The sequence below is a fragment of the Cucumis melo genome, chromosome 10 (genome assembly GCF_025177605.1).
Source record: "Cucumis melo cultivar AY chromosome 10, USDA_Cmelo_AY_1.0, whole genome shotgun sequence".
Lineage (NCBI taxonomy): Eukaryota > Viridiplantae > Streptophyta > Magnoliopsida > Cucurbitales > Cucurbitaceae > Cucumis > Cucumis melo.
In genome coordinates this window covers 1,332,152-1,358,267 of record NC_066866.1, presented here as the reverse complement: position 1 = coordinate 1,358,267, position 26,116 = coordinate 1,332,152, and the positions used below count along the sequence as shown (strand labels likewise).

General features: G+C 30.9%; 4 protein-coding genes across 8 annotated transcripts; 2 read left to right on the top strand and 2 right to left on the bottom strand.

Moving 5' to 3' along the window:
• Positions 1–3,109: 3,109 nt before the first annotated feature.
• Positions 3,110–4,532, top strand: LOC103489345 (heavy metal-associated isoprenylated plant protein 20-like). Its single transcript, XM_017044728.2, has 3 exons — positions 3,110–3,451; positions 3,853–3,928; positions 4,148–4,532. The coding sequence occupies exons 1-3, from the start codon at positions 3,179–3,181 to the stop codon at positions 4,438–4,440; spliced, it is 642 nt and encodes a 213-aa protein (XP_016900217.2). The 5' UTR covers positions 3,110–3,178; the 3' UTR covers positions 4,441–4,532.
• A 7,135-nt stretch (positions 4,533–11,667) lies between these two features.
• Positions 11,668–17,513, top strand: LOC103489346 (uncharacterized). 3 transcript variants are annotated; one of them, XM_008448482.3, is made up of 9 exons: positions 11,668–11,854; positions 11,968–12,582; positions 12,690–12,893; positions 12,980–13,069; positions 13,174–13,284; positions 14,750–14,872; positions 15,007–15,126; positions 15,333–15,509; positions 17,029–17,513. In XM_008448482.3, the coding sequence occupies exons 2-9, from the start codon at positions 12,076–12,078 to the stop codon at positions 17,389–17,391; spliced, it is 1,695 nt and encodes a 564-aa protein (XP_008446704.2). In that variant the 5' UTR covers positions 11,668–11,854; positions 11,968–12,075; the 3' UTR covers positions 17,392–17,513. The 3 variants fall into 3 exon arrangements, with proteins under 3 accessions (XP_008446704.2, XP_008446705.2, XP_050947001.1); XM_008448483.3 differs by having other exon boundaries at positions 11,668–11,866; XM_051091044.1 differs by having other exon boundaries at positions 11,668–12,582.
• A 1,885-nt stretch (positions 17,514–19,398) lies between these two features.
• LOC103489347 (uncharacterized) lies at positions 19,399–21,805 on the bottom strand. 2 transcript variants are annotated; one of them, XM_051091045.1, is made up of 5 exons: positions 21,610–21,759; positions 21,449–21,537; positions 21,191–21,284; positions 20,992–21,096; positions 19,399–19,795 (listed from the first exon to the last, which is right to left on the bottom strand). In XM_051091045.1, exons 2-5 carry the CDS (start codon positions 21,517–21,519, stop codon positions 19,526–19,528), a joined length of 540 nt encoding a protein of 179 aa, XP_050947002.1. In that variant the 5' UTR covers positions 21,520–21,537; positions 21,610–21,759; the 3' UTR covers positions 19,399–19,525. The 2 variants fall into 2 exon arrangements, with proteins under 2 accessions (XP_050947002.1, XP_008446706.2); XM_008448484.3 differs by lacking the exon at positions 21,449–21,537 and having other exon boundaries at positions 21,610–21,805.
• Positions 21,806–22,581: 776 nt separating this feature from the next.
• LOC103489348 (pentatricopeptide repeat-containing protein At1g77170, mitochondrial) lies at positions 22,582–25,558 on the bottom strand. Of its 2 annotated transcripts, none has more exons than XM_008448485.3 (2): positions 25,194–25,558; positions 22,582–24,240 (listed from the first exon to the last, which is right to left on the bottom strand). In XM_008448485.3, exons 1-2 carry the CDS (start codon positions 25,386–25,388, stop codon positions 22,768–22,770), a joined length of 1,668 nt encoding a protein of 555 aa, XP_008446707.2. In that variant the 5' UTR covers positions 25,389–25,558; the 3' UTR covers positions 22,582–22,767. The 2 variants fall into 2 exon arrangements, with proteins under 2 accessions (XP_008446707.2, XP_008446708.2); XM_008448486.3 differs by having other exon boundaries at positions 22,582–24,277; positions 25,194–25,342.
• Between the last annotated feature and the right edge of the window lie 558 nt (positions 25,559–26,116).

Genomic DNA, 26,116 nt, shown 5'->3' with positions numbered 1-26,116 from the left:
TCACACTGCACTTATTATTATTTTGATTTGCCTTCCAAGTAAATTCATATAAGTAACTTGTTAGATGATTATTTAGTTTAATGAAATAGTCATTGATTTAATGAAATGTGTGTGAAATTTAATTTAGGGAAAGATGTTTGTACCAATTACAACCGTAAATGTTCATGAGTGAATCGATTTAATAGATCATGCTTTAGAGTTTCATTTTAAAATCGACGATGCATTACTTTCGCATTTAGATTTTGATTTTGAAATTAATAGTAAATGTGATGCTAATTGAGTTATGTTGTGTGTTTTAGACAACTAATTGCAAGATCGTGGCTGTGAAAATGACACGGAAATTTAAATGGGATAAGCAAAGGCATGTGGTGGCAAATAATCATGAGAATCCACGAGTTAGCTTCAATATTAAGACTTTAATAGACAATGATTGATGTTTAAATCTTAAGATCATACAATGGGGAAAAGAAACTAAAATCGAAGACTCCAACACCATACATTCTTCTTTGATCTTATCAATAATTAAAAAGCCTTAATTTTTTAACCCTTTAAATGGGCATATATTTTTCCTTCTTTAAAATGATTTTTTTTTGTAAATGGTAAAATTCTACATTGAAAAAATTAAGGGAGACTCACATTCTAATCAATTGACTACTCTCTCATCGTCAATTGATCTAAAGTTCATCAAATTTAAATTAATATGTTAAGTGCATGGTGTAGTTATAAGATTTAACTTTATACTATGCAACGAAAAAATATTTTAAACAGCAAAATTTTATTAACATATATTAAAAAAAAAAAGAAAAAACCTTTGTTTTTGTAGGAGCCAAACGCGGAAGACTTTTACACAGCTAAGAGAGCGCGTAAAAGATTTGTTTTTTATTTAAGCTGTTACTGTTCTTATTTGTATGTTTTCTTCGGTAGCTAAAGGAATTGAAGAAAAAACTCCTCAAGTACAGATAAGCTCCAGTCCACATTTTCTTTTATATTCTAAAAAAACTTCCTTTATATATTGAAAAAACTTATTTTAGACGTCAAAATAATTAATTTTTTTATCCTCCGAAATGAATTTGGAAAAAAACAAACAAATAAATTTTGTCTCGGTTTCGACTAGACTTAACGTGATGGGTCCTTTGCAACATTCGTATTGTTGAAATGTTGTTCTAAATATGTTATATCTTAACACTATGGACAACCAAAGACGAGAAAGTTATAGTATAGTTGGTAAAAATTGACACAACCTTCTGTTATAGAATTATGAGGATAGATCTCATCTGAATTGTATCAAGTGCGAAAAAACGCCTCTTAAATTTAAGTTAAATTCGTGCATTATATAAATTCTCTTAACGCTACTAACACTCTTTGATTTATGTATTACGATGTTTTCTCTTGAACAATAAATTGTTATTTCTCTTCGTCCATGAATGTAGTTAAGACACTGTTAACGAACCGTGTGACTCTTTGAATCTATTCTTCTAAAATTATAAATTTTGTTTATCTAATATTTCTTGCATATATATAGAGAGTTTGAGATGACTTTGATACATGGTTGCACTCAATAAAAAAGTGTTTTATTAGTTTGTGTTAGAGTCTCTAAATTCACTTTAAAATGGGAATTAAATTAAGCACAAAAATTTAGTATTTAACTAACTAAAATGGATCTCTCTTTTACATGTTTATAGGGCTTTATACCCTTAAGAGAAGGACAACTCAACTTACCAAAAACCAATTGTTTGAAGGAATTTGAAGTCTTTTTTCACTTTAAATTTCCTTTCTAAAAGGGAAAGGAAACTCAGTTCATTTGTGATTTGTGTTAGGAAATGGCATCAAACTCAACAGTTTGTAAAGCTAAAGGAACAACCTTTTTGTACCTTTTTTCTTATATTAAAAAAAAGAGAAACTCCTACAAGCATGGAATCAATTCAATTCAAGCCATCTAAGTTTTATTTATTAAATCAAAAAACCATATAATTTTAATTTCATTTCATTTGTTTTCCCCCACACTTTTGGAATTGTGGATAATTACAAAGAAAAATTATTGCAAATGATTAAAAAAAAAATATTTTAAAAATATAACAAAATTTCAAAGAAGTCTCTAAATATTTTAATTCATTGTGCTGTATTTAAAAGTATCCTAATTATAAAATTTAACAATGAAATCATTATTTTGGTAAGTAAATATAGAAATGGATTGGATGTGGTATCAAACTCATTAAATGTTTTTTTTTTAGGATTTAGAGGCTATTAGGACACAAAACTAAAAATTTAACGAACACTTTCTAAAGTATTTGACACAAAATGAAATTTCGAAAACTGTATTTAGAATTTAACTAAGGTTATAAGATATTCAACAAAAGTTTTTTAAAATAATAATTCAAGACGATTAGATCCATCTTAACTACACAATATTAAAAATAAAAATAGTTAAAGAAAGAAAATTTATCATGCAACAAAAAGTTTAGTTGGACAACAAAGGGTCGGATTCATTTGAATTGACTTGAGAAAAAATATTTTTTATAAAAATCATTTTTATCTCATGGTTGAGATAAAAATGGTTTAAAATACAATTCAAAATTTGTTTTCAACGGTTTTCAAACACTCAACTTACCCTTTTCTTTTTAAAATAATTTATTTTTTTTTAAATTAAACACTTGATATTCGAAACAAATTCTAAATAAACGGTAAAAAAGATAAATATAACTATTTTAGATGAGTGTTATTTTTATTGAAATAATGGTTGAGTTGATCTAAATCATCGCTAATCAATTGGGTCCGCTCTCCCACTCTCTCTCTCTCTCTCTTTTCTTAACTCACTTGAACAAGCAATATCTTAATGAACCTTCTTTAGGCTTGAAGATAAAATGCAGCAAAAAATACCATAAATTTTACCTCTCAATCATGCATTATTACATATCATCATCCAAAGGACCCCAAATTTATTTACATTTTTATTACTTTTCTATGTCCCTCACTCTTTCTTTCCTTCTTTAAGATTGGGCCCAATTATTAATTAATACCCCCCCAAAAAAACCATGAATTACAATAATTTGTAGCATTAATGTTTGATTTTGAATTATATATTATTTTTTGAGGACACATTTCATTCTTTGCTGTCTGTCTTAAAAGCCAAAATTAATTTAATTTAAATTCCCACTTGCACTAAAAAGTTCCCACATGTATGCATGTGTGTATGTGTGTGTGTATATATATATATATACCCCTCCTTCCTCTAAACTTTGCATTTGTGACCATTCCTTCAAAACACTTCTCTCTCTCTCTCTCTAAATCTCTCTCTCTCTACCTTATAAATTTAGAGCTAATTCATTTTAAGTTTAGAAACAAAAAGACAGAGAAGGATAGAAAAAAGAAAATGGGAATTTTTGACTCTGTTTCAGATTTAATCTCTGATTATGTGGCCACTTCAAGACAAAGGAAAAAAAAACCATTGCAGGTTCAAACCAATATTCTTCTCCTACTATATATATGGTTTCTGTGTATGTTTATTTATTTATTTTTCAAATTTATTGTGAGTTTAATCTCTAATTTATGATCATCTAATGAAAATTAGTTCTTTCAATTTTAAAGCATTTCTCCCTCCAAAGAAAAACGAGAGAGAATGCTAAAACCACGAAGTATTATTAGAACATATTTAATAAGTTACAAACAACAATGGTGTACGAGTTTTTAATAATGTACTTTTTCAGAGAGTTATAATGTCTTAAGAAGTAAATAAATTTAGAAAATCGACTCCTTAAATGCTTAAAAATATTTTTAAAGTTTAATTTTTTGTTTCTCTCGTTTTGGTCTAGTTGGGTAATTAAGCATTCTAACGTTTTTCTTTTTCCAAATTAGACCGTGGAGATCAAGGTTAAAATGGACTGTGATGGATGTGAACGACGAGTAAGAAACGCAGTCTCCAAAATGAAAGGTTCGATCTAGAGAAGAGAATTACTTCATATATATATATATATATGTTTGCATGTAATTATTTGGCTCATTTAATGATCCAATTATATAATAAATTTTTTTTATTCATTTTCTTGAATATATATAAGTTTTAGAAAATAAGAATTTCCTTTTTTTTTTTTCTTTCTAAAATGATAAAATAAAAATAGTGTGTTAATGGGGTAATTTATATACAAAACAGGTGCTAAGACGGTGGAAGTAAACAGAAAACAAAGCAAAGTAACGGTGACGGGATTCGTGGAGGCAAACAGAGTATTGAAGAAAGTGAGAAGAACGGGAAAAAGGGCAGAGTTATGGCCGTACGTTCCCTACAACGTGGTGGCGTATCCGTACGTGGCGCAGGCTTACGACAAAAGAGCACCGGCCGGCTTCGTCAAAAACGCCGTTCAGGCCATCCCAAGCCCTAATGCCGTCGACGAGAAGCTCACCACCATGTTTAGCGATGACAATCCTAACGGCTGCTCCGTTATGTAATTTTCAACCATTTTCTACGCTTTCCCTTTTTTGTCTCTCTTTTTGTTAAATTATAAAATATACAAAATCGAACTTTGCCATTTTTATTTCAATTTTTTTTTGCAAATATTACTTGTGAACTCTCGTAAACATTTTTAAAAACGATAACTTTTTAATAAGTTTAAACTAAGATATGAAATAAATTGATAATGACATTATACGATATTGTTGGGTTGTCGCCACATACTCTTAAATTTTGTTTTTAATTTGAAATTGAAAAAAAAAATTTATACTTAAAAATATAATTTTAAAATATTTATAAAAGTTGAGGAGTAGTATTGTAATTTTAAAAAATATAAAAGTGCTGTTGGAGGCAAGTATTTTTTAAAGGTAATTTTGATTGGTTTAGACTTAAATTGAAGGTTGGAATTTCTTCATATTTGTTATGCTTGAAAAAGGGAAAAAAAAAAAAAATGAAATGAAATGAAGTTTGATAAATTTCACTATTGGGTGAATTAAATGTTTAAATTTAAATTTGGAACATATTCCATTTTTACTGCATTTGGTAAAGGGCAATAATGGTATATTTTATTTGACATTGATGAAAGTGATTTGACACTAAGTCAATTTTTTGAGAGCATCTCTCTTAATCAATGCATTGTATCTACAAATTGCAAAAGTGGATTCAGTCTAAGTGACATACAATCAATCATGTCCAATTTTCATCATTAGAAAAAAAAAATTACATCCATCGTCGTTCAACGATAGTTGATATGACTTACTGTCTTAAAGGTGTGAAGTATTCGATATTTATTTCCACGACCAATATAAAAATTATATTATAAATTTCAAAATCAAAGATTCGAATTCTCTCCTCTCACGTGAAATGGGTTGTATTTAATTTTCAACTTTGTATCTAATAAATTATTTTAGTTCTTAATGTTATAAATCCCTAAACTATTAATTTTATATTTGATAGATTCTTTAAACCTTTGATTGTGTGTCTAACTGATTCCATACATATTTTGGCATTTTTTTTAAAAAAGTAAATAGATCTATCGTATAGAAATTTGAAAAGTTCATGACCTAAAGTATACAAAAGAATTCAATTTTATATATAAAAGTTCGTAGATTTTAAAAAATATTGAACATAGTACTCAGTTAGACTTATGTTTGAAAGTTCACCTATTTGATACAAAATTTTAAAATTATGCTTTCGATACTTTTGACTTTGATTCATTTTAATTCTTATATTTTTTAACTTTGATTTCTTTTAGTTGGGGGCGAGTATCGATAGGTTAGACTTTAGAGTCGATTTTTTTATCAAACCACTACTAAACCAATTATGGTCAATTTAGTAAATGTTCAAACTTCAAATCGACCCCAACCATAAAGGAATGCAGACCGACCAGTCAGTTTACACCCTCCAAACCCTTCCTTATCTTTGACCAACTGTCTTTTGTACAATTTGATTATTTTGATCGGTTTGCTTGACTTTTTAGCCCATTATGTTCACCCGTAATTCTACTTTTAATTTTAATTTTGTGAGTGCATATTAAGTGTCCATTTAAATTGATTTTCTAAGTACTCATAACATTTACGAACACTTACAAAGTCAATCCAAACATTCAAATCCAACCTTTATTTACTTCTATAAGCTAATAATTTTCATTTATTAAAGTTACCCTCTTTTAAGTATATATATTAAAAACCATAACATATTATATACAAAAAAATTAAATTACATAAATACAATATTTTAATTAAAAAAAAAACAGTTGTTCAAATTCATTTTGAGCACTCTAAAAGAGAACAATCTAGACTCCTTTCATCTTGGTATCTATCTAAGCACATTTGGTTTCCAAACTTTGCAATTTGAATATATCAACACATTTTTCCTTTCTAGAAATCAGAATATTTACAAAAAAAGAAATAATATTTAATTTTTTTTTAAAAAAAAAAGAAATTAGAAAGAAAAGAAGGATTGAAAAGGGTTTTATTGAATGTGGAATGTTTGTAAAGAGAAAAAGAAAAAAAAAAAAAAAAAGAAAAGATAATAGATGCTTCCATCCATCTCACAAGAATTAAAGTTACACCATTATATTATATTTACATTCCCTATAATGATCCTTAAGCACTTTTTCTATTTTAAAAGATAGACAAATTAAAGATATATAAAGTTTAGATCCTTCCAACTCCAATTGTAATTGTATATAGGTATACACATTTTTGTAACTTTACTGGTCAAGAATGGTTTAATTATATCAAATATTAAATCATTATTATTCACTTTTTAGATTTTATGAGAATATATTGTAAAATTCTTGAAATTGTGTGTTGTTTATAATGTGTGCTCTAAATCAATATAAAAATGTCATAGTAATAATAATAATAACAATAATAATAATAATAATAATAATAATACAAAGTATTACGTAAGCGTATATTATACTTAGAGAGAGAGAGAAATAAAAAAAAAAGCTCTATAGAATTTTTTTAATATACTAAGTTAAGTTAGATAGGAAGATTTGAACTTTTCAATCTTAATTGATTCAGTTTGACAAAATAAAAATAATTAATCGAATTTGATAGTGGACGGATGCATATCCAGTTAACTAAATTATGTATTATTAGTAAAAGCTAAACATGCAATAATAGATGATTTACAATATAATCATTAATCAAGTGTACTCGATATGCCACTCTCACTTCCTGTCCAATATAAGGACGTGTCATACTTCAACCACGTCATTGCCTCAAACATACGTATCTTTGATGGATATAATGTGGTTAAAACGTGAACATACTTTTACGTCTTATCTATACATAATTTACAAGTTTACGAGTTTTGTAAAGGGAATATTTTCAAAGACAAACTTATATGTAAAGAAAATCAATCAAACCAAACAATGTGTATAGATTCTTGACTAATGAAAACTTTTCAAATAATTAATTTTCAACGCAACAATTGCTTTTTTAAAAGAATACCCTTCACATTGGCTCATGAAAGATGTGACGTAATTTTTTAAAATAAAGACCAAATAAATTGTCAAAATTCTTTATTGTTTTTTAATTAAGGTTATAAATATCAATTAATTCCCTAATTTTTAAACTTTTAACTTTCATAAATACATCAATTTAAATTTTAAATTTTCGTAGATGTACCAATTTAATTTTTTAACTTTTGTAAGGGTATCAATTTAGATATTGAAATTATATAAATGTTAGAAATTTTAGGGTTTAAATTAATACAACTACTAAATTCAAAGTAATTTAAATCGATACAGTTATGAGTTCAAGGTTTAATAGATATGAACCATAAAATTTATGGGTATAAATTGAAACTAAAAGTACAATGACTAAAATTGAATAAATTTTAAATATACGACGACCAAAATGATATTTTAATATATATATATATATATATATATATATATGAGAGCGGAAAAATAACAATGAGTCAATTACCCATTTGCTTGTATAGGAAGATTTTGAGAAAAGCATTATAAGCAGATCAAATGGAATATTAACTTGAAAACTTGTGGAGCAATAATAACGAAAAGATTACAAAGTTGAAACAAAAAAGCCAACTAAGAAGCTACAATGCATATAAGAAAAAGAGACATATAATATCACTATAAGATGCCAACATTTAATGGTTTAATTAAGACCTATAAGCTCTTTTAAACTTAAATCTAACCCTTTTTTTTTTTCACTTAAACTCCTCATTCTTTTTTTTCCCCCTTTTTAAACCCATAAGAAATATACACCTTTCAAAGTTAACAAAAAGGAAGAAAAAAGGGGAGAAAAGAACCCAAACTTTTACTTCACCTTTAATCTTAAGTCCCTAATTCCCTCTCCCACTAAAGGATCATCACTAACTCTCTTTTTCCAATGGAATATATGTTATACTCTTCCAAACTTATCCTATAAACTTAGGTGTTATGTTTCGTATATATATATATAATTTTGTCATGCTCGATGTACTAGACGTCTCTAGTGTTCGAATGGAAGATTATCTTCTAACGTTGATGAATGTTGTAATTAGGTCATTTGTCAATACTTATTGTCATGTTTGATAATCATTTTATTTTTGAAATTTTAATTTATTTTCTCTCAAATTATTAACATAATCTTTACTTTTTTTTTTTAGTAAAAAGGGTTGAATTCTTAGCTAAATTCTAAAGATCATGTTTTGTTTGGTAACCATTTCGTCTCTAGTGTAAGTTTTTACACTATAATGATTGAATTCTTATCCAAATTCTAAACACAAAAACAACTTTTTGAAATGTACTTTTTTTAATTTGTAAAATTTGGTTTAGTTTTTTAAACCATTTGTAGAATGTAAATTATAAATGAAAAAAGTTGGAGGTGGAAGTATTGTTTACAACTTAGTTTTTTTTTTTAAAAAAAAAATTGTTACCAAGCCAGACCTATTTTTTTTCTTTCATATTTTAAATTAATTTGACTTGATTTTTTAAAAAATATAAGTAGAAAGTAGATTAAAACTAAAAGGCATGAGAGGTGAAACGTGGTGTATATAAGCTTAATCTTCAAAGCTAAAAATAAAAAATCAAATAGGTCATAAGCAAGCAAGACTTTTTATTGTTTGTGTTTGCTGTTTATAACAATTATTAAATTGTTAAAATTATTTTGTCATCTTCAAAATCACTCTTAACACTTTCTAAATCATGCAAAACCGTCTTTGATAACACGAGAATTACATCTAAAAGTCTAAAACTAAATATCTAATTAATTCCGAGTGATTAACAAATTATTTCAGTATGATTTTGAAAACGAAAAAAAGTCATTTTAACATTTTTTAAAATCACTCCTAAACATGTTCTAGAAAAAACTCGAGATTTGAAAGAGAAAAAAAAAGACACCGAAAGTCTAGCTTTAGGGATGATGGATTCCTTTTGAAGTCAAAGTTGTTAAAACCCTACAATTTTATTTGAATGGTTCCAAATTCAACAAATCTTTCTACGTTCTCAAATAAAAGCAAATCTCCTCTTTCTTTCTATATCGAATACAACCATTTTTTTTTTCTTTTAAAATTATTTTAGATGAGAAAACTTATAAAAGTATCTATAAAAGACGATAAATTATTATATATATATATTCATCACAAATAGTAGTTTATTTTGATCTATCAAAGTCTATTGTAAATCGACTTGATATATTTTGAACTTACGATGTTTGAGTAAAAACTTTCTGTTAAAAAAATTATTTTTGAATATATATTTTAAGAAAACACTTTTCCTTTCAAATTAAATCTAAACTTTAAGTGTTACATCATTAATTATTCTTTGTATTGTTGGAATAGCAATCAACTGTTCATGCATAAATCCTTTCCCTTTTTACAAGAATCCATTTAACAACCACCAACTTTATGCTTGTTTTTTGACCAACAATTAACTTCCACGCCATCTCCATGGGCAACGATGATAATACAAAAAAATGTTATTTCACCCGAGTAGTTAACCTAACTTAACAATTAATTTATGGCTTGAATTGTCGTTGCGGGTCTTGGATCTGTTGTTCGAGGATATAATCCGATTGCCTATTACTGGGCTGATCAGGCTCTTTTCATCTACATCTTCTTGTGGTTGGACGTGAACACATCCTCCTCTTTGGCTTGCTAGAATGGTTCGAGAGGAGTTGGTGGCAAGAATTTAATGTCATTTTGTTATTGTCTTTTTGAGTTTCCATGTTTTGCTATAAAATGAATAAAAAGTATATACCATTAACCTTGGTGTTAGATGTCCAAATTATATTTCGTCTTCGTATTGGACTTAAGACAAAAATCCGATTGATATTTGATAACTCTTCAAATTGTTTAACCGAAATTTATTTTCAATCAATTATATATGGTGGTGGATTTTGTTACAAAGTTATAAAAAAATAATCCAAATAACTATAGTTAGACAGAAACCATAAAAAAAAAAAGAATGACTTTGTTTGATTCAATCAAATTTTAACAAATTAATCTCTCTTGGTCTATCATAGATATATACATTGTGATATTTTGTTAAATTTGTAAATATCTTTAAAAAAATTCGTCATCTAAAATGATTTGTCTGTTTAAAAAGGAGAAAATTGTGTTTTTAGGTGGAAATAACTTTTAGCTTCGTGATAAAAAAAAATCAATAGATTAAATTGTTTGTTTTCGTGTACTATCTTACTTTAAGTTGACTAGATTCAACTGGATCAACCCATGAATCGAGTAGTTCGAAAACTTAATAGAAAAAAAAAATCAATTTAACACAAATTTATTTTAATCCAATTCAACTCAAGTTAGGTTGATAGACTTTCTTTCTAATCAATTTCATAGAATTTATTCATAGTTTTTTTTTAATCATATTTTTCTTTTTTTAAATCTTCTCAAATGAACTTTAATTTAGAGAATTGTTTTTTAATAAATAAATTATTCATGGTCTTTGTCCTCTTCCGTAATTTCCAACAGAAAAAGGCCACAAAAAAACCAAGTTAAGAAATGGGCTTTTCTATAAAGTCCTTAGTCTGGGTCATAGCGGGCTTTCTCAATCCCCAAACAAATGGGACAAAGCCCGGCCCATTTGATACACATTACGACAAGTCGAAAATGAAACGTGTTGTTTAGTAGATGCATCTTAGGAAAGAACTATATTTACTTATTCCACTAAATTATTCAATTATAATATATCTTATAATAATTTTTATATATAAATATTATTGTATCTTACAATATATCAACGTAACCTATTGTTATTAAAGTAATAATTGAAGGAACAAAATTGTAAAAGTCTAATAAAGTCGAAAATGTAAACAAAGTTTCAACCCTAAACTTTTCGAAATAACTACTAAACGTTATTTTTTAACAATCTCATTCTAATTCTTTAAATTGTGTGTGGCTTTGTAAGTTATACATTTTAATATGTAATAACATACGGATCTAAATTTTTTTATTTAAAATTTATAACAATTTAATCTAAATTTAAATTTAATATTTTATTATTTACCATTTAATTATGTTAATTCTTAATATATATATCATGGAAATTATAAGATTTAAAATTCTACTGAGAATAGATATTTCAGATACGAATAGAATATGAAATTTTTTTAGTTTTTATAAATATTTCGACAATTTTATTATTTATAATAATTTTTTAAAAAACATGATAATTACTTCATTAATAATAATAATAATAATAATAATAATAAAAAGGAACTATATAATTCCGGCGTGAAATGCGTTTATGGCTTTATGCTTCATAAGGTGAGAAAGAAAGGAATGATGATTTGTTTTATTTTTATCAAAACGTGTCATAGAGTCGATTTGTGTATAACACGATTTCCTTCGCTGTTGCGGCGCAATCAAGAAATTTGGCGGAAGCAGAGCGATCGCCGGTCGGCTCCGTCGCGTCGCCTTCCTCTATCTCAGGGTTATTCTGTATAAATCATTGTATCTTCTTTCTTTCTGTTATTTTAATCAATCATACTCCGGAATCTTCGCCTTCTACTCCTATATTTTACTCTTAAGAATGCTTCTTCCATTCCTTTCAGCTTTGACTATTATCGCCTACCTTCTTTTAGATGCATTCTGAAGTCCTCTCGGCTCGCCATTTCTGATCCTTGAGCTGTTTCCGTTGTTATTCTGATTGTTAATTACTAATGGCGATGGCTGCCTTCAAATCCTCGTCAAGAAGAGGAAGTTCGACTTCGTCGACGTCTTCTTCGAGCATTGGCGCGTCAATATCTGGTCAAGATAGCAAGCAGAGTGGTAGTTCTCCTAAGAAATCTACTATCCGTAGATCACGAAGCGTGAGTGCCTTTTCCAGATCTAGCACAGCGGATGTTTCGGGAGATTTTTCGAATAGTAGAGATAATCCGCTCTTCTGGAGTAATGGTTCCTCTCCATTGGAAGAAGCTCGTGCTGTTAACCTTGAATCTGATGGAAGTTCCACCAGAATTAATTTAGGAGGTCCGAAACGTGTGAGTTCTGGCGGTGTTGAGAATACGAGGGGACGATCAGTGTCGAGAAGCTCCGATTCCGGAAGTATAGGTTCAGGAAGCAGGAAAATCGGTGGCCGAAGCTTGTCGAGAGTAGGCACTGAGCGGCGGGAACGCTCGGCGTCTGTGACTCGATATCCTGTCTCATCGCAGTCCTTTAACTCTGAGGTTTGACATTAATTTCATTTCCTGCTTTGTTTTCTCTTCGTCTGCAATTTCAAAGCATTTTAGCAGCACTGGAACTGAATTTTTTCCCCTTCTTTCTGAATATTAAGAGTGAGGCTGAGCGAGATAGTCGTTATTGTACGAAATTCAATAATAGAAAGACTCCAGATTCTGCGCTTCATGCTCGGAGAGAGAGTGGCTTAGTTAGAACTAGAAGTAGTTCTTCAAATGCTTTGCAGCAAACGAAAGGCCTGCGAGATAGGTCTACTCATCGTTTGTCTCTCGATTCGTCGGATAACTGCGATGTATCCGTGGTAAGAGCTTTAAATTCTTCTTTTATTTCTATAAGATCTTTCCGGTTCGTACTACAAAATCACTTAGTGTTGGAACATTGATTCAGTCTTGTAGTTTTGAGGATAGGCTGTCCACCGCGAGCTCTTTGTCTGAAGCTGAAGAGAAAACTATAAGAGCTGTTTGTGAACAAATGATGGTAGGTTATGTGAGTTTTTGTTTATTTCAGTTTGGATATATTCGTTTAATAAGTGCTAAGCCATAGTTTAATCGTTTAATTATGATTTTGGTTCCTTCTCTTAGTCGATTAATGGGGATCGGTTGCAAGGACATTCCAGTGGTGGTGACATATATGATATTATTCAATATGAAGTAAGACGTGCTGTCCAAGATATCCACAGCGACATTCTCAATGTAATTTCTGGTCTTTCTGCTGATGTTTATGTTTCTTTGTTCTCTTTGTCCGTATAACATTGGAACTCTTAGAGGAAGTATGCTTATTTTTATTTCGGTGAAGAATATGTGGAGCGGGGGATTTAAACTTATTATGATTGAGGCTCCTCAATCCAAGGGATGGATGATAGGGGTGTGTGTATACTTTGAGTTTTATGGGCTGAGCCTAATAATAGGATATTTAGGGGTGTGGAGAGGGATCCTAAGGATATTTGGTTCTTATTTGGTTACCATGTTTCTTCATGAGCTTCAATTTTGACGATCTTTTGTACTAGTCAGTATATACGATCTTGTATAGATGGAGTCCTTTCTTTTAGAGAGAGCTCTGCTCTCTTTTTGTGGGCTTGGCCTTTTGTATGCTCATGCGTTCTTTCACTTTTCCTCGGTGAAAGTGATTTTATCCAAAAGAAAGAAAAAAAAACTTATAATGTTAGTCGAGCTATACTCACATTAGGAAGAATTGTTTTAATTTGACCGTTTTGGAATAATTATTGGTTGAATGTAAGCGGTATCGGTCGTTTTTTCTGAAAAACTCCTTTTTATCAAGATTGTGGTAAGAGCATCATCAAGTTATGGAAGTTAGTAAACTGTGAGGGAAGTAATTACAACATGTTAGGAATGCTTAAAGGACGATAAATGTTGCCTAGCCAATAGTTTCTTTCACAATCTATTTTGTTCTTGAATGATATATTGTTCCTCTCCGACCATAAAACGCAACTGTCCTGGTCCTCGAATTGTTGTTAAATCTCTAGTAACTTTCTAGCATCTCAAGCCTTGAGGATGGACAAAAAGGTGATCTGATGTGCCTTCTTTATCTTCACACAAAACAGAGGCTAGGGTAGTAGGCTTTTTGTTCATTGTTTTTCCAATGTATTCTCTTGTTTCTAACTGATATTTTCACGACAGCACCCTAGTTTTTCAGAACATGTCTTATAAAGCTAGCAACATTTACAAGATATTTGGAATCGAGTCCATATCAACGGTTTTTGCTGTTCACGAGTGGGAGGAATGGATATTTCTAACTTTTGGGTCGTTTCTTTTTCACTTTGAGGGTTCATTTGTATTATTAACCATTCTTTAACCAGAAAAAAAAACAATGTTTTGGTGCTCACCCTTTTCTCCCCCCCAAAAAAAACAATATCAAAGTTCATTTGCATTAACTTTTATATCAGCTGAATTTAGAATTGTTTAGTCTTGGATACTTATAGTATATGGACCCATAATATTAGTCAGGAACCGGCATGGTTGATTAGATGGTTTCCATCTGTTTCACCAATCAGGATTGTTAATCACATTAAATTTCCTGGAGATGATTATTGTAGATCCAATTTGATATATATTTCTCTTGAATAACATGACATATCTATATTTTCATGTTTGTTGGTAAGATTGTTTGCTTCATTTTTTTGATGGCTTATAATTTCAGGCTCCTCAAAGCAGTGCTGATGCTACAGGGAATTCTGATATCGATATCCCTCCTGAATTGGTGAATCCAGGCACGATTGAATTGGTGGATTTGAGAAGCGAGTACATGAAGAAGCTCGAGCAGGTAGTACTTGTTTATTCATTGAGCTGGATTGTTGATGATTTCTCTTAATTCATTTCAATACCCTTCTTGATATTGATGGTTTTTTCTCCCGTTAGATTTTATAAGACGTTAATATTATCTCCTTCAACTTGCAGTCACATGAACGAGCTAGAAAACTTCGAGTGGACTTGGCAGTGGAGGAGCATCGTGGATTAGAGCTCAGTAGAATTTTGCGGGAAGTAATACCAGCTCCTAAGACTTCTATGAGACGAAAAGTATGTTCTCATTGTTTGTTCATCTTCGTTACATTCAGTTCAATACCCCATATCCCGTTTTGGCATAATCTGTCTCAAAATTCTCCTTATCACTCTTCAATAATTATTAAAGAAGGATTGATCTATACTTTATTATGGATTTAGGATTGATTGTTACATTCTTGCACGAAAGAGAGAAATTAATATCATTTTCAATTTCGAAACAGGCTAGCATTGAAAGAAGAAGGATGTCAAAGCGTCTAACCGACGATGCGTTGGCGTATTTTGATGAGTGTGTATCGTTATCAACATTTGATGGTTCTGATTTCTCATCACTGGAAGAGACACCCCCAATTCACCAAGCTTCTTCCACTACCCAGGTGGAAGATGGCACCACCCCCCAGGTAAGTTCGAAGTGCTTTCCGTCATTACTTGAGCTTTTGTTTCTTTGAGAATTTCGTCACTTTCGAATCACTTATCATGATTTCCTTTTTTTCTTTTTCCCTTTTCACGTCGACAACTAGGGGTAGCCTTCCGAGGAGATCGTATAATCGGTTAATATATTCTTCTCATATAACCTTTTCTTTCATGCCTCAATTAAGTCCTTCACGAGGTTGCTCTGTCTTATTAGTTAAGCCACGATAATGTAGGTGCGCCCATTAGACACAGAAAAATTAGTTCTTGAAAAAATAAGTTATTTTTGAAAACAATGAGAGTGTTTGGAAGCTACTTCAAACTTTTTAAATGTATTTTAAACAATTTTCACAAAAACTAGTTTAAACAAAAATGAGTTTCTTAAAAAAAGTTTTTTTTTCTTAAGTTAATCGAAAATGGAACTTAAATTTGAGAAAAAAAATCATTTTAAAAAAATAAAGTGTATGATAATTTTTTAAAGTGCATTTAAAAAAATGAAATTGAAAAATAATCTATTTTAAGGAAAATATTCGAAACTTAAAAATTACATATATAAACACTTATGAAAAGATCCTAATCATGTAAGTATTTATTTTAAAAAATGTAATCTTGTAAAACTTTGTTTTTCATAGATAATCCGAACACTTTTCAACTTTTCCTATTTTCCTTAAAAACTTGATTCTCAAACAAATAGGGTTCCGTATTATATGAAATCATGAAAAGGGGAATTTGCGTGAGAACCCATTTACTAACACCACTTCTCCCACTGTAGTATCAGTTCTACTTCCAAGTTTCCTCTATTGCAAACATATCAATTGTGCTCTTCCTGTTTAGTCATCTTTACTCTTTTCATGGAAATAAAAGATGCTATGTTTGGAACCTCAAGATTTTGAGTGATTCTAATTCATAACGGGTTTTAAATAAATTTCGTTATTTGCTAGTGGGGTTATCATCGGTCGGTCATCCCGAACCGAACCGACCATAGTCGGTTTGGTTATGTGTCAAACCGACCTCGATATCGATGAGTAAGGATCGGTCAAAGTCGTGTTGATTTAACACTTAAAAATAATTTTTTGGTAATTTTTTGATTTGAAACTTTCCGAAATGAACCTGATCGACCATTCTTCGGTCTATCATGTTCTCCCCTATTTGGTTCTACATGAGTGATTTTAGAATCTGAAACGATTTCAATTCATGTTTTTTATTTAAAAACTTTCTTGGCTAAAAAATACTTAGAGTTCGTCGAATTTCGTAGGATATAAAAGTAAAATTATGTAATTAACCTCATCGTTTTTTGTTTTTCAATTAACACATCCTAGGCAAACATATATTAGTAAATTCTTAGTTTTCTTTTGCTAGTTTAATTGCCAACCAAACCAAACATGAAATTTAGAACATATTTATTTCAAATCTTTCTCGTTCATAGCAAAACAAAACAATTAATTTAAAATTATTTCTTCAACTTTCTTGAATGCATTTGAAAAATAATGCATTTTTCTGGACATTCAGGAACCAGCAATTGGAACTTCAACCGAGGTTGAGCAATACAATTTAGGACAGACATCTTACAAAAGCAGTAACCTAAGCAAACTTGGGGAAGGCAAAGCTCAATTTTCCTTCACCAAGAAACCACATGAAAGCTACGGATTCAAACACGACATTGGGAAGTACATTCAGAAAGACGACACCACAGAATCGCAAGTAGTAAGTGCAAAGCATTGCAATATTTTGAATGATACAAATTTGAAAAACGCCACGGAGAGAGTGCTGTTGGATCGAGTTGTTTTCAAGAATAGAATAGAATCGGGTAGTTTACTACTGTGCGGTGTAAATTCTACTGCTTGTTCCTCCTACTATGCTTCTATCATCTGATGAGTGTCAAAGGCACAGGTTTCGTTTGATTGTAATTAAAGAAAGCATGCTTGGCTGGAATTTTACTATATTTGGCTTTGTAAAGATATGATATATAAATAATTTTACTATATTTGGTTAAATATCAGATTCCCAACAAATCCAGCATCCATCCTAATATATCAGATTGTAGGGATGTGCGGCCATTCCAACCTTCTTAAAATCTAACCAAACCAGAGATATCATTAAAATTGAAAAATGCAGTTCAGCTTGATTTAAATTAATATTAAAAACCGAATCCATTCTATTCGTATTCATATTTTAAAACTAAAATTTGAAACTCAATCAAATCATTTTTAACTACTATGTATATTTATTTATATATCTATATATTAAAAAAAAAAAGTAAAATCGAATTTAAAATCGAGTTTTTTTTTTTATATAATTTAAAGAATAAAATCAAATTTAAAATCGAAAGGTCTCTGATTTAAAAAATAGAATTGAATTTAAAACTACAATTTAAAACTACATCGAACTAAATTGTTTTTGAATTTTTAAAAAATACCAAAATCGAACGAATAGCAGAAGCACAGTTCGGTTCAAAACAATTAATCAGTTTGGTTTGATAGGTAGAGATTTAAAAGTCTTTTGTTCGGTAACCGAACCATTTCCACTCAGCCTTGTGTGAGTGCAAAATATATAGGAGGAAGATCGGAAAAAAAAAACAAGATAAAAGACCGTGTGTGCGTGTTTTTCCCTGGGTGAGTACTGAGTGGTACCGGCTGTTGAAAGGCTTTCGATCATAAGGACTAAAATTATTAAATTTTAACTAAAGTAATAATCGAAGTTAATAAAGTAGGAATGGTTTTCTTTTCGGGAATGATAATTTTAAAAAACTAATTTCCGGAAGAAAAAAAATCACTAAATAACAGGCAAGTGTAAATCATTTGGTAAACTAATTAAGTTTTGAATTAATAAAAAATGAACTAAAATAATTTAAAAGGAAAATGGTTTTATCATATCTATCACTTTTCTAAATAAGTAAATATTAGGGTCTACACTACTTCGTTTAGTTTTCTTTTTCGGGAAATATATGAAATAGTTTTGTATTGTTTTAAACCAAGCTACTCTCTATCGAGAGAATTGAGGTTCAACCATTTTTTTTTTTAATTTTTTTTTTCAAATTTTAATTAAAGGAAAGTTTTAATTCCAAGGTGCCGATTAATTAAGACTTTTTTCGATAACTATTTTGTTTAATTTTTGAAAATTTAACCATTTATTTGTTAGCTACATTCAACCAATAGTTTAGAAAACAAATAAAAATTTAAAAACTAAAAAAAAAAATTAACTTCCAAAAAATTGTGTTTGTTTTTAGAATTTAGTTTAAAATTTAATAACTATACCTAAAAAGAATGCAAATCGCGGTTAGAAATCGAAAAAATAAGTTGAATTTTAAAAAATTAAAAACAAAAGATGAGATGGTTACTATTTACAATTTAAATGAATGATAGGATTTAAAATATAGAAATAAAAGGAGGGTAGATGTGTGAAATAAGGAAGGGAAAGAGTGGGTACTTTTTCTGATGATCGCGTGAGCTTCAGTTCCTCGATCCCTGATTTGAGTTTAAAATAAAATAAATTTCAATAATGTTATGAGACATTATATAGCATTAATTCTATATTTACGATTTGCTTTGTATATCTTACGAATTTATTTTTTAAAATAGGATTACCGTAAGCTTCTTACCATACACTTGAAAGAGTGTTCTTGACCTTCTCCCAATATCTGTCTGTCCCTGATTTATTTCACAAAAACTGGGGCTAAAATTTGAGAATTTAGTTGATATGTGTCGTAAAAGGTGAAATATCAAGAAAATCGAGTAGAAAATAGAACCTTTTCTTTTGCCTGTTCTTAGTATATAGGGGCAGTATTGGATTTTTGTAGTGAGCGAGACAAACACCATTAGTCAATTTCTCAAGAATTATTCTATGTAGGAATTCTAGGGAGCAACTAGAGATGAACAAAAGTGAATTGGAATTTGATTTGTTTTATCAATTCTTTTTTGATGTGCTTCATTTCATTTATAGGTAAATGGTAACCAATTCAATTGCAGAGAAAGAAAGATATTCAAAATATCATAGATGTATTGTAAGATTACTTATCTTCAAGAGCTTCGATCTCATATCTCACTTCCTCCATGTGCTCATTTATGGTCGTCACAGCATCCTGCACACCTTTGATTGCTTCCTTTAAAGCATTGTCGTATTCCGCATCTGCTTCTGCTTCCTCGGTACCCGAAGCTTCAGTTATCTCATGGACATGCACACACTCATGCTCTCGAGGTGCATTGATTCTACAATTCTCGTGGCTCACCAAGCGCTCTGATGGGCGGCCGGCCTTCTTCAATAACTGAATTTGAGCTGTCTATAAGGAAATAATAGTTAGGTGAAGATAATCCAAGATCACTCAACTACTAAACTTTATGTCCAACAAAAGCACATTCACGGACAAGATTTCTTGTCTCGACTATTAGCATTCAACCTTATGGCATTAGACATATGAGAAAGCAGTCAAAGGTAAGCTACATACCACTACTGAAGAACTTGGGCAATTAAAATGAAAATCTACGTCATTGAGTTCAGCAATTTAAAGAGGAAAAAGGGGAAATCAAGGTGTCATTTCACGTCTAGAAAAGTTCGCTAAAGCTGCTTTTGAAAACAGGAAATAATCATCTGATGAGTGGAGAATAACAGTAGTAGAATCATTTCGTTCCAAGACTAACTTCTAGAAATGCAGCTCATTGTAATACAAAGAAAAGTTGGTTCAATGCAGTTTAGATGGTCGAAATTCCTTACACCAATGCCATTATCTTATCTCCTATACCCTGCATTTTTCTGGCTAGAATTCTTTGATGAAATGATCGGTAGTTACTCGTGCTTAAAACTTGTTTGGATAATAAGATAGAGTTAAAGGAAAACCAGTGCATCATTGATGGATATTTAAGAGCGATCACTCAAATCCACTGGAGGTAACTTACTTGTGAAGACATGACAGACCACAAATATTTTTATATATCCATTTTTTTAGATAAGAAACATTTCATTGAATATTTCCATATATCCATTGATGTGAAGGTTTATCAATCTATTAACATGCATAAGAACAACCATTTTACCGTTAAAAAATAAAATGATACTTGTACCAAATCCAGAATCCCTTAGAAAATGTGAACCGAATATTCATCTTACTTCAATTCGCTAGAATTGGAGCTTGGACTTCGGAATATTATGCTTTACACAATTTAGATTTACTAATAGGCAGAGTTTCTGGTCTGAACAACGTCTCAAAGATCTTTTGTATCTTACGCCTTAAGGATTATTGTCTTAATGTGATAAACATTTATGCATTATTTCCATACTTAGCAATCGGCAATCCTACTATTTTTTAGTAATTTTTAGAATTACAAGTTTAACTGACTGATCGGGATGGAATGAAAGCACGGCATGGTTTTGAAGTCTAAAATTATACAATTAGCCAAACTTAATCTTTGCAGAGGCGGAAAGGATGCTGCCAAAAAATAAATCCAAATTTTTCTAGAGAACTTTCTGGACATGACATACCAGGTGCAATTTCTGTTTCTCTTGTTCTTGAACAGATCTAAGCAGGTTGGCTAACTCGAGCCTGTTATGATCTGAATTCCGGAAATTCGATTCGATGTCAATGACCTACAACAAAAGAGAGTCCAAAAAGGAAAATCTCACAAGGAAGCTTAAAGAACATCACGCCTCAACGAAATACTGTGAAAATTGTGCAACGAACTTGTTTAGAGCAATTACTGAATTCCGTAGTGATCTCACTGCAAAGCTGTTGGTAAGATATCTCCCTTCCTGAAGTCATATACTCATCGAACCCCCTGCGAATTAACAAAACGATAAAGACTTCAAAGATTCCATAAATAATTCGCAAAAACACACTCGAAACTTCGTCGCTAAGCTCGTTAAGGACTAAGACTAACAGAATTCGTTTAGGATTTTATAATCATCGATCTGTATGGAACCACTGCGAAAGAAAATGTACCTCGAACGAGGTTTAGGACAAAATCCTGCGGCGTGGAAGAACAGTATAACAGAAGTAGTACGCATACACATAACTCGAACAATCGAATCCTTCATTTGTTTTCAAAAACTGCGATCAAGATTTCAAAGGAAAACGAAATCAAGAACCAAAATCAATGGTACCTTTTAAGCTTGGAATAAGCTTCAGCTCTGCGCTGCTGGATTTCGAGAAACTGACGGAGCAAAGAGAGAGTGTTAGAGGAATCGGTTCTCCGGTCTTCCTCCATTTGTTCATCGAGAGAGAGCTTCTTCTCAAAATCTTCCATTCTTTAGTTTAGTTCAGCGATGTAATGAAGCCTCAATTGGTCTCATACTTCTTTATATATATACCTCCGTGAACTTGAAAGTGTTCAAAGGATTTCATGTTATTTTCAAAATTGCAATATTACTCCATTAGTCCTAAAGAGGAGGGAAAAAAAAAAAGGTAAATGGTAAAAAGTAAAACATATAACAAAAATATTTACCTTAAAGATATTAGGTGTAATAAATTTTATCTCTACCAATTTGTTTTATGAATTGTAAACAGATGGTAAATTTTTTTATTTTTGAAAAAATTCAAAAAAGTTATGATCTCAAAGAAAAATTTAAAAATTGACATAAAATAAATAACTCATTATTATTTATAGGTAATTTGACTAATAATAGTGATGTAAAATAACATAAAACATATAATTAACCAAATGACATTTGATTTTTTTAGTTCACGAGAAATTTTTCAACACTCATTGTATGCAAAAGGTATGGAAATTTTCTCTTGATTTTTCATGCAAATTTTAAATTATCTCCAAAGTCTAAGGTTAAAAAACTAAACTATAAAAATTGCATTTGGCAGCCAAAATCACTTTGGCACAAAAATATGGTTTTGACAACTTAATGAAAGTGATTTTAGAAAAATAACAATTGTCATTTAGTATTTGATAGTTTTAAATCATTTTTATTATCAAACATATTAATTGAAAATTAAAAGTTTGTTATCAAACATAAATTTGATTGTTTAGAAATCAATTTCACAAAATTGCCTCCAGTTCCTTGCCGTAGGGAGTTCTAAAACAAACCACACACATTCAATCTTGAGCTTTACATATATTAAGGAAATTTAAAAATGGATTGATCGATCAAATCCTGTATCACTAATTTGTAATTATTTTGGAAGTTCAGACCAAATTACATATAGAGATTACATATAGAGAGATTGTGAAAAACTTGAGATTAAAAAGAATATTGTAAATTAATTTAGAGAAAATGATTATGAGAAACACAAAAAAGACGTAAGAAAAGAGTTCAATCTAATGTTGTAGCCAAGCTATATCCAGGAACTTTAGCAAGTTGCCTTTGTTTCATAACATCTCTCATCTTTTGAGCCTCTTTCCACATGCCATTTGTAGCATAAATATTGGACAAAACCACATAAACACCATCATTCCAAGGCTCCAATTCTTGCAAATGTTTAGCTGCCCATTCCCCAATCTCCACATTCCCATGTTTCTCACAACCTCCAATCAAACATCCCCATATTACCGAATTCGCCTTCATCGGCATCTCTTCAATCATCCTTCTCGCCTCTTCAAGCAACCCTGCTTTACCGAGCAAATCAACCATGCATCCATAATGTGGCAGTTGTGGCTTGAAACCGTAAACATTTTTCATCATATCGAAGTAATATTTTCCCTCGTTGATTATCCCACCGTGTACACAAGCGCTTAGTACCCCGACAAATGTAACTTGATTAGGAGGAACTCCTGCTTCTCTCATGAATCGGAAGTTCTCGAGCGCTTGTTTCACTTGTCCATGCATTGCATAACCTACAATCAGCGATGTCCAGGATGATACATCTCTATGATCCATGTTTGAAAATACTTTCATTGCTAAGTCCATCCTACCACATTTTCCATACATGTCGATGAGGGAATTTAACATCAAAATGTTTGATTTCCCCACGACTTTCACTTGAAACACAAATTTGTGCATTTGGAGAGACAGTTCTAGGTTGCCCAGACTACCACAAGCTGATGTTACGCTAACAATTGTAAAATCATCTGGTTCGAGCCCACTTTGTCTTAACTTAATGAACATATTGACTGCCTCTTTAGCATGCCCACCTTGAGATAAACCAGCTATAATGGCATTCCAAGAACCCAACTTCCTGTTTTGGTTTTGCTCGAAGACCTTACATGCACACTCAAGATCTCCTACCTTTGAGTACAGACTGATGAGGCCACTTTCGCTATATTGGTCGAACTCAAGACCAAGCCGTATAGCAACTGAATGTAATTGTAATCCTAAATCAAAAGCATAAGCTAGAGATAAAGCCTTAAATACAATTGGAAGTGTGTAAGAATCAGGCAAAATGCCTGCTCGCAACATGGCGATGTATACAAAGAGGGCTTTTCTTGGGACCTCAAGCCTAGTGTATGATCTAACAATGATGTTCCAGTAAAATGAAGAAGGGTGGTTTTCCAACATGTTGGTTCTTAAAACATGGGCATGAATTTGGTACAATTCTAATAAATTAGTACAGTTCATCAATAGGTTAGCGACAATTCTCGCTTGGTCCACATAGCAATGCCCTGCCGTCATTAGGAAGGTATGTTGTGAGCTCTCCGGGGAGCTGCCAACGTTTGTGAATTTGCTCTTTTTTTCATCACCAATAACAACTCTCTCTTCGAATTTGTCATCTGACATGGCATCTTGAACAGGAAGCACAAGGCACTTGCCTTCCTTGTGAATGTCAGGGCCTCGGTTCTGAAGCTCAAACTACACTTAAGCATCAAAGATCTTTACCTATCTAAAACTGGAAAGTATAATTGTTCAACAGATACCTTTCAAATCAAACAATATGTCTAGATATTACATAAATAACATAATGGGGCACAATTTGGCAAGGACAAATTAAAATGTTGAAGTTTAGGACATACTGACTTTTACATATTTCATATCAAGATAATAAGTAGAAATTTACATCGTTTGCCTACAGCTTAACAATATCACAATCTACTCTGACTATAGAGGCAAAGGGGTTGTTTCTATTACGTTTGAGGTTGAAGATCAATTCAATGAAAGTAGTAATTTTATTCAAAACACTCCCGGTTCCTCCCTACCAAAACAAAAGAGAATCAAAATGAGTAAGATGAGACTTCTTTCTCCACACACTAAACCCCGAGCTAAGTGATAATTATGGGCCTTCGGACACCAGTCAGCTCAAGACATCAATGATTCAATGATGCTAAAGAAAAAAGGAAGGTCGCCTATATCTGTACTACTCAATTTAACAAGAATTGAATGATGTACAATCCAAGCCTAGTGCCCTTAAATTTCTCACTGGACAATAATAAGTCACCATGGATCACCAATGTTGGCTCAAGCAGCTTCAAAGATCCTACTTAGAATAATAAAATCTTGGGTCTAGAAAATAGGGCTCTTTCATTCAGATACTTCCAATTTATCCTCATTCCAACCAATCACGAGAACATCCATTCCTCTCCAAAATTAGAACGACTAATGAGCAAATTCTCCATCTCATCCCCAATGAACCAAAGGCTACTAAATCTTATAGGAAGCTAAATTGTTTGCAAGGGATCACCAACGATTCAATTAGTTACTCAAAGAGTACAGTTAGTGTCTTCGAAAGAAAATTGAAAACAGTTTACGGACATTATACTCCATGAAATTAACATATGAACAAACAAGAAGAGAAACAAAGAACAAACCTTATTGTTTTCATTATAGCACTCGTACTCATCCCCTGATAATGGCCCTGGAGCGTACTGATAGAATCCTCGCCTAGCACGGGAAGCGGCAGAGGAAAGAGACGGTAGAAGAAGTTTATGAAGGCTGGAACTGTTGCAATCGATGTTCTTCGATGATAGTAGGAGAAAGTGTGGGAGTAGCTTGAAATTGTGCATTCTAACGGAGAAGATTCAGACATGGCGGAAGCTCCGGTTTGCCATAGCGCCGCCGCCGGGGTTCTTTCTGAATAACGCCTTCACCGGAAGCGATTGCCGCCTTCGAATCCCGCCTCGGCTCTTGGATGGGGCTGGCGCGCTCATCAGTGGACTCCCAACTTAGACCAAAATTAAAATTGTAATTTAATTAAAATATTTTTTATATTATTTTTAAATATAATAAAATAAATCAAACTATTTATAAAATTTAATATAATAAAATATTATAATTTATCTATTATAAAATTTAGTTGTATAGATAATTTTATTTTGGTTTAAATATAATGTCAAATATTTTCAAAAGCAGCCATCTAAGATTTTTTTTATATTTATGTTTAATAATTTAAATTCAGTTTCTAGCGTAAAATCAAATGTAAAATTTTTTTACAATGGTTAAAGGTAAATTTCACCCCACTTTTTAAATATGGCAACTTAGTTTTAAAATTACTCACAAATATATATTACAAAATATTATGCCAATTAAGTCATATTATTTTCTTGCCACAATTTTACAAAATATATATATAATATAATATAAATATACATTATTAGAGAAAGAAAAGGTAGATTTTTATGTTTTTAAAAGGAAATCTTACACCCATCAGGATCATTTTGTTACAAATTTAAAACAAAGTCATTAAAATGTAGGCATTGATTTTTTTTTTCAAAAAAAATATTAAAATGAAAAC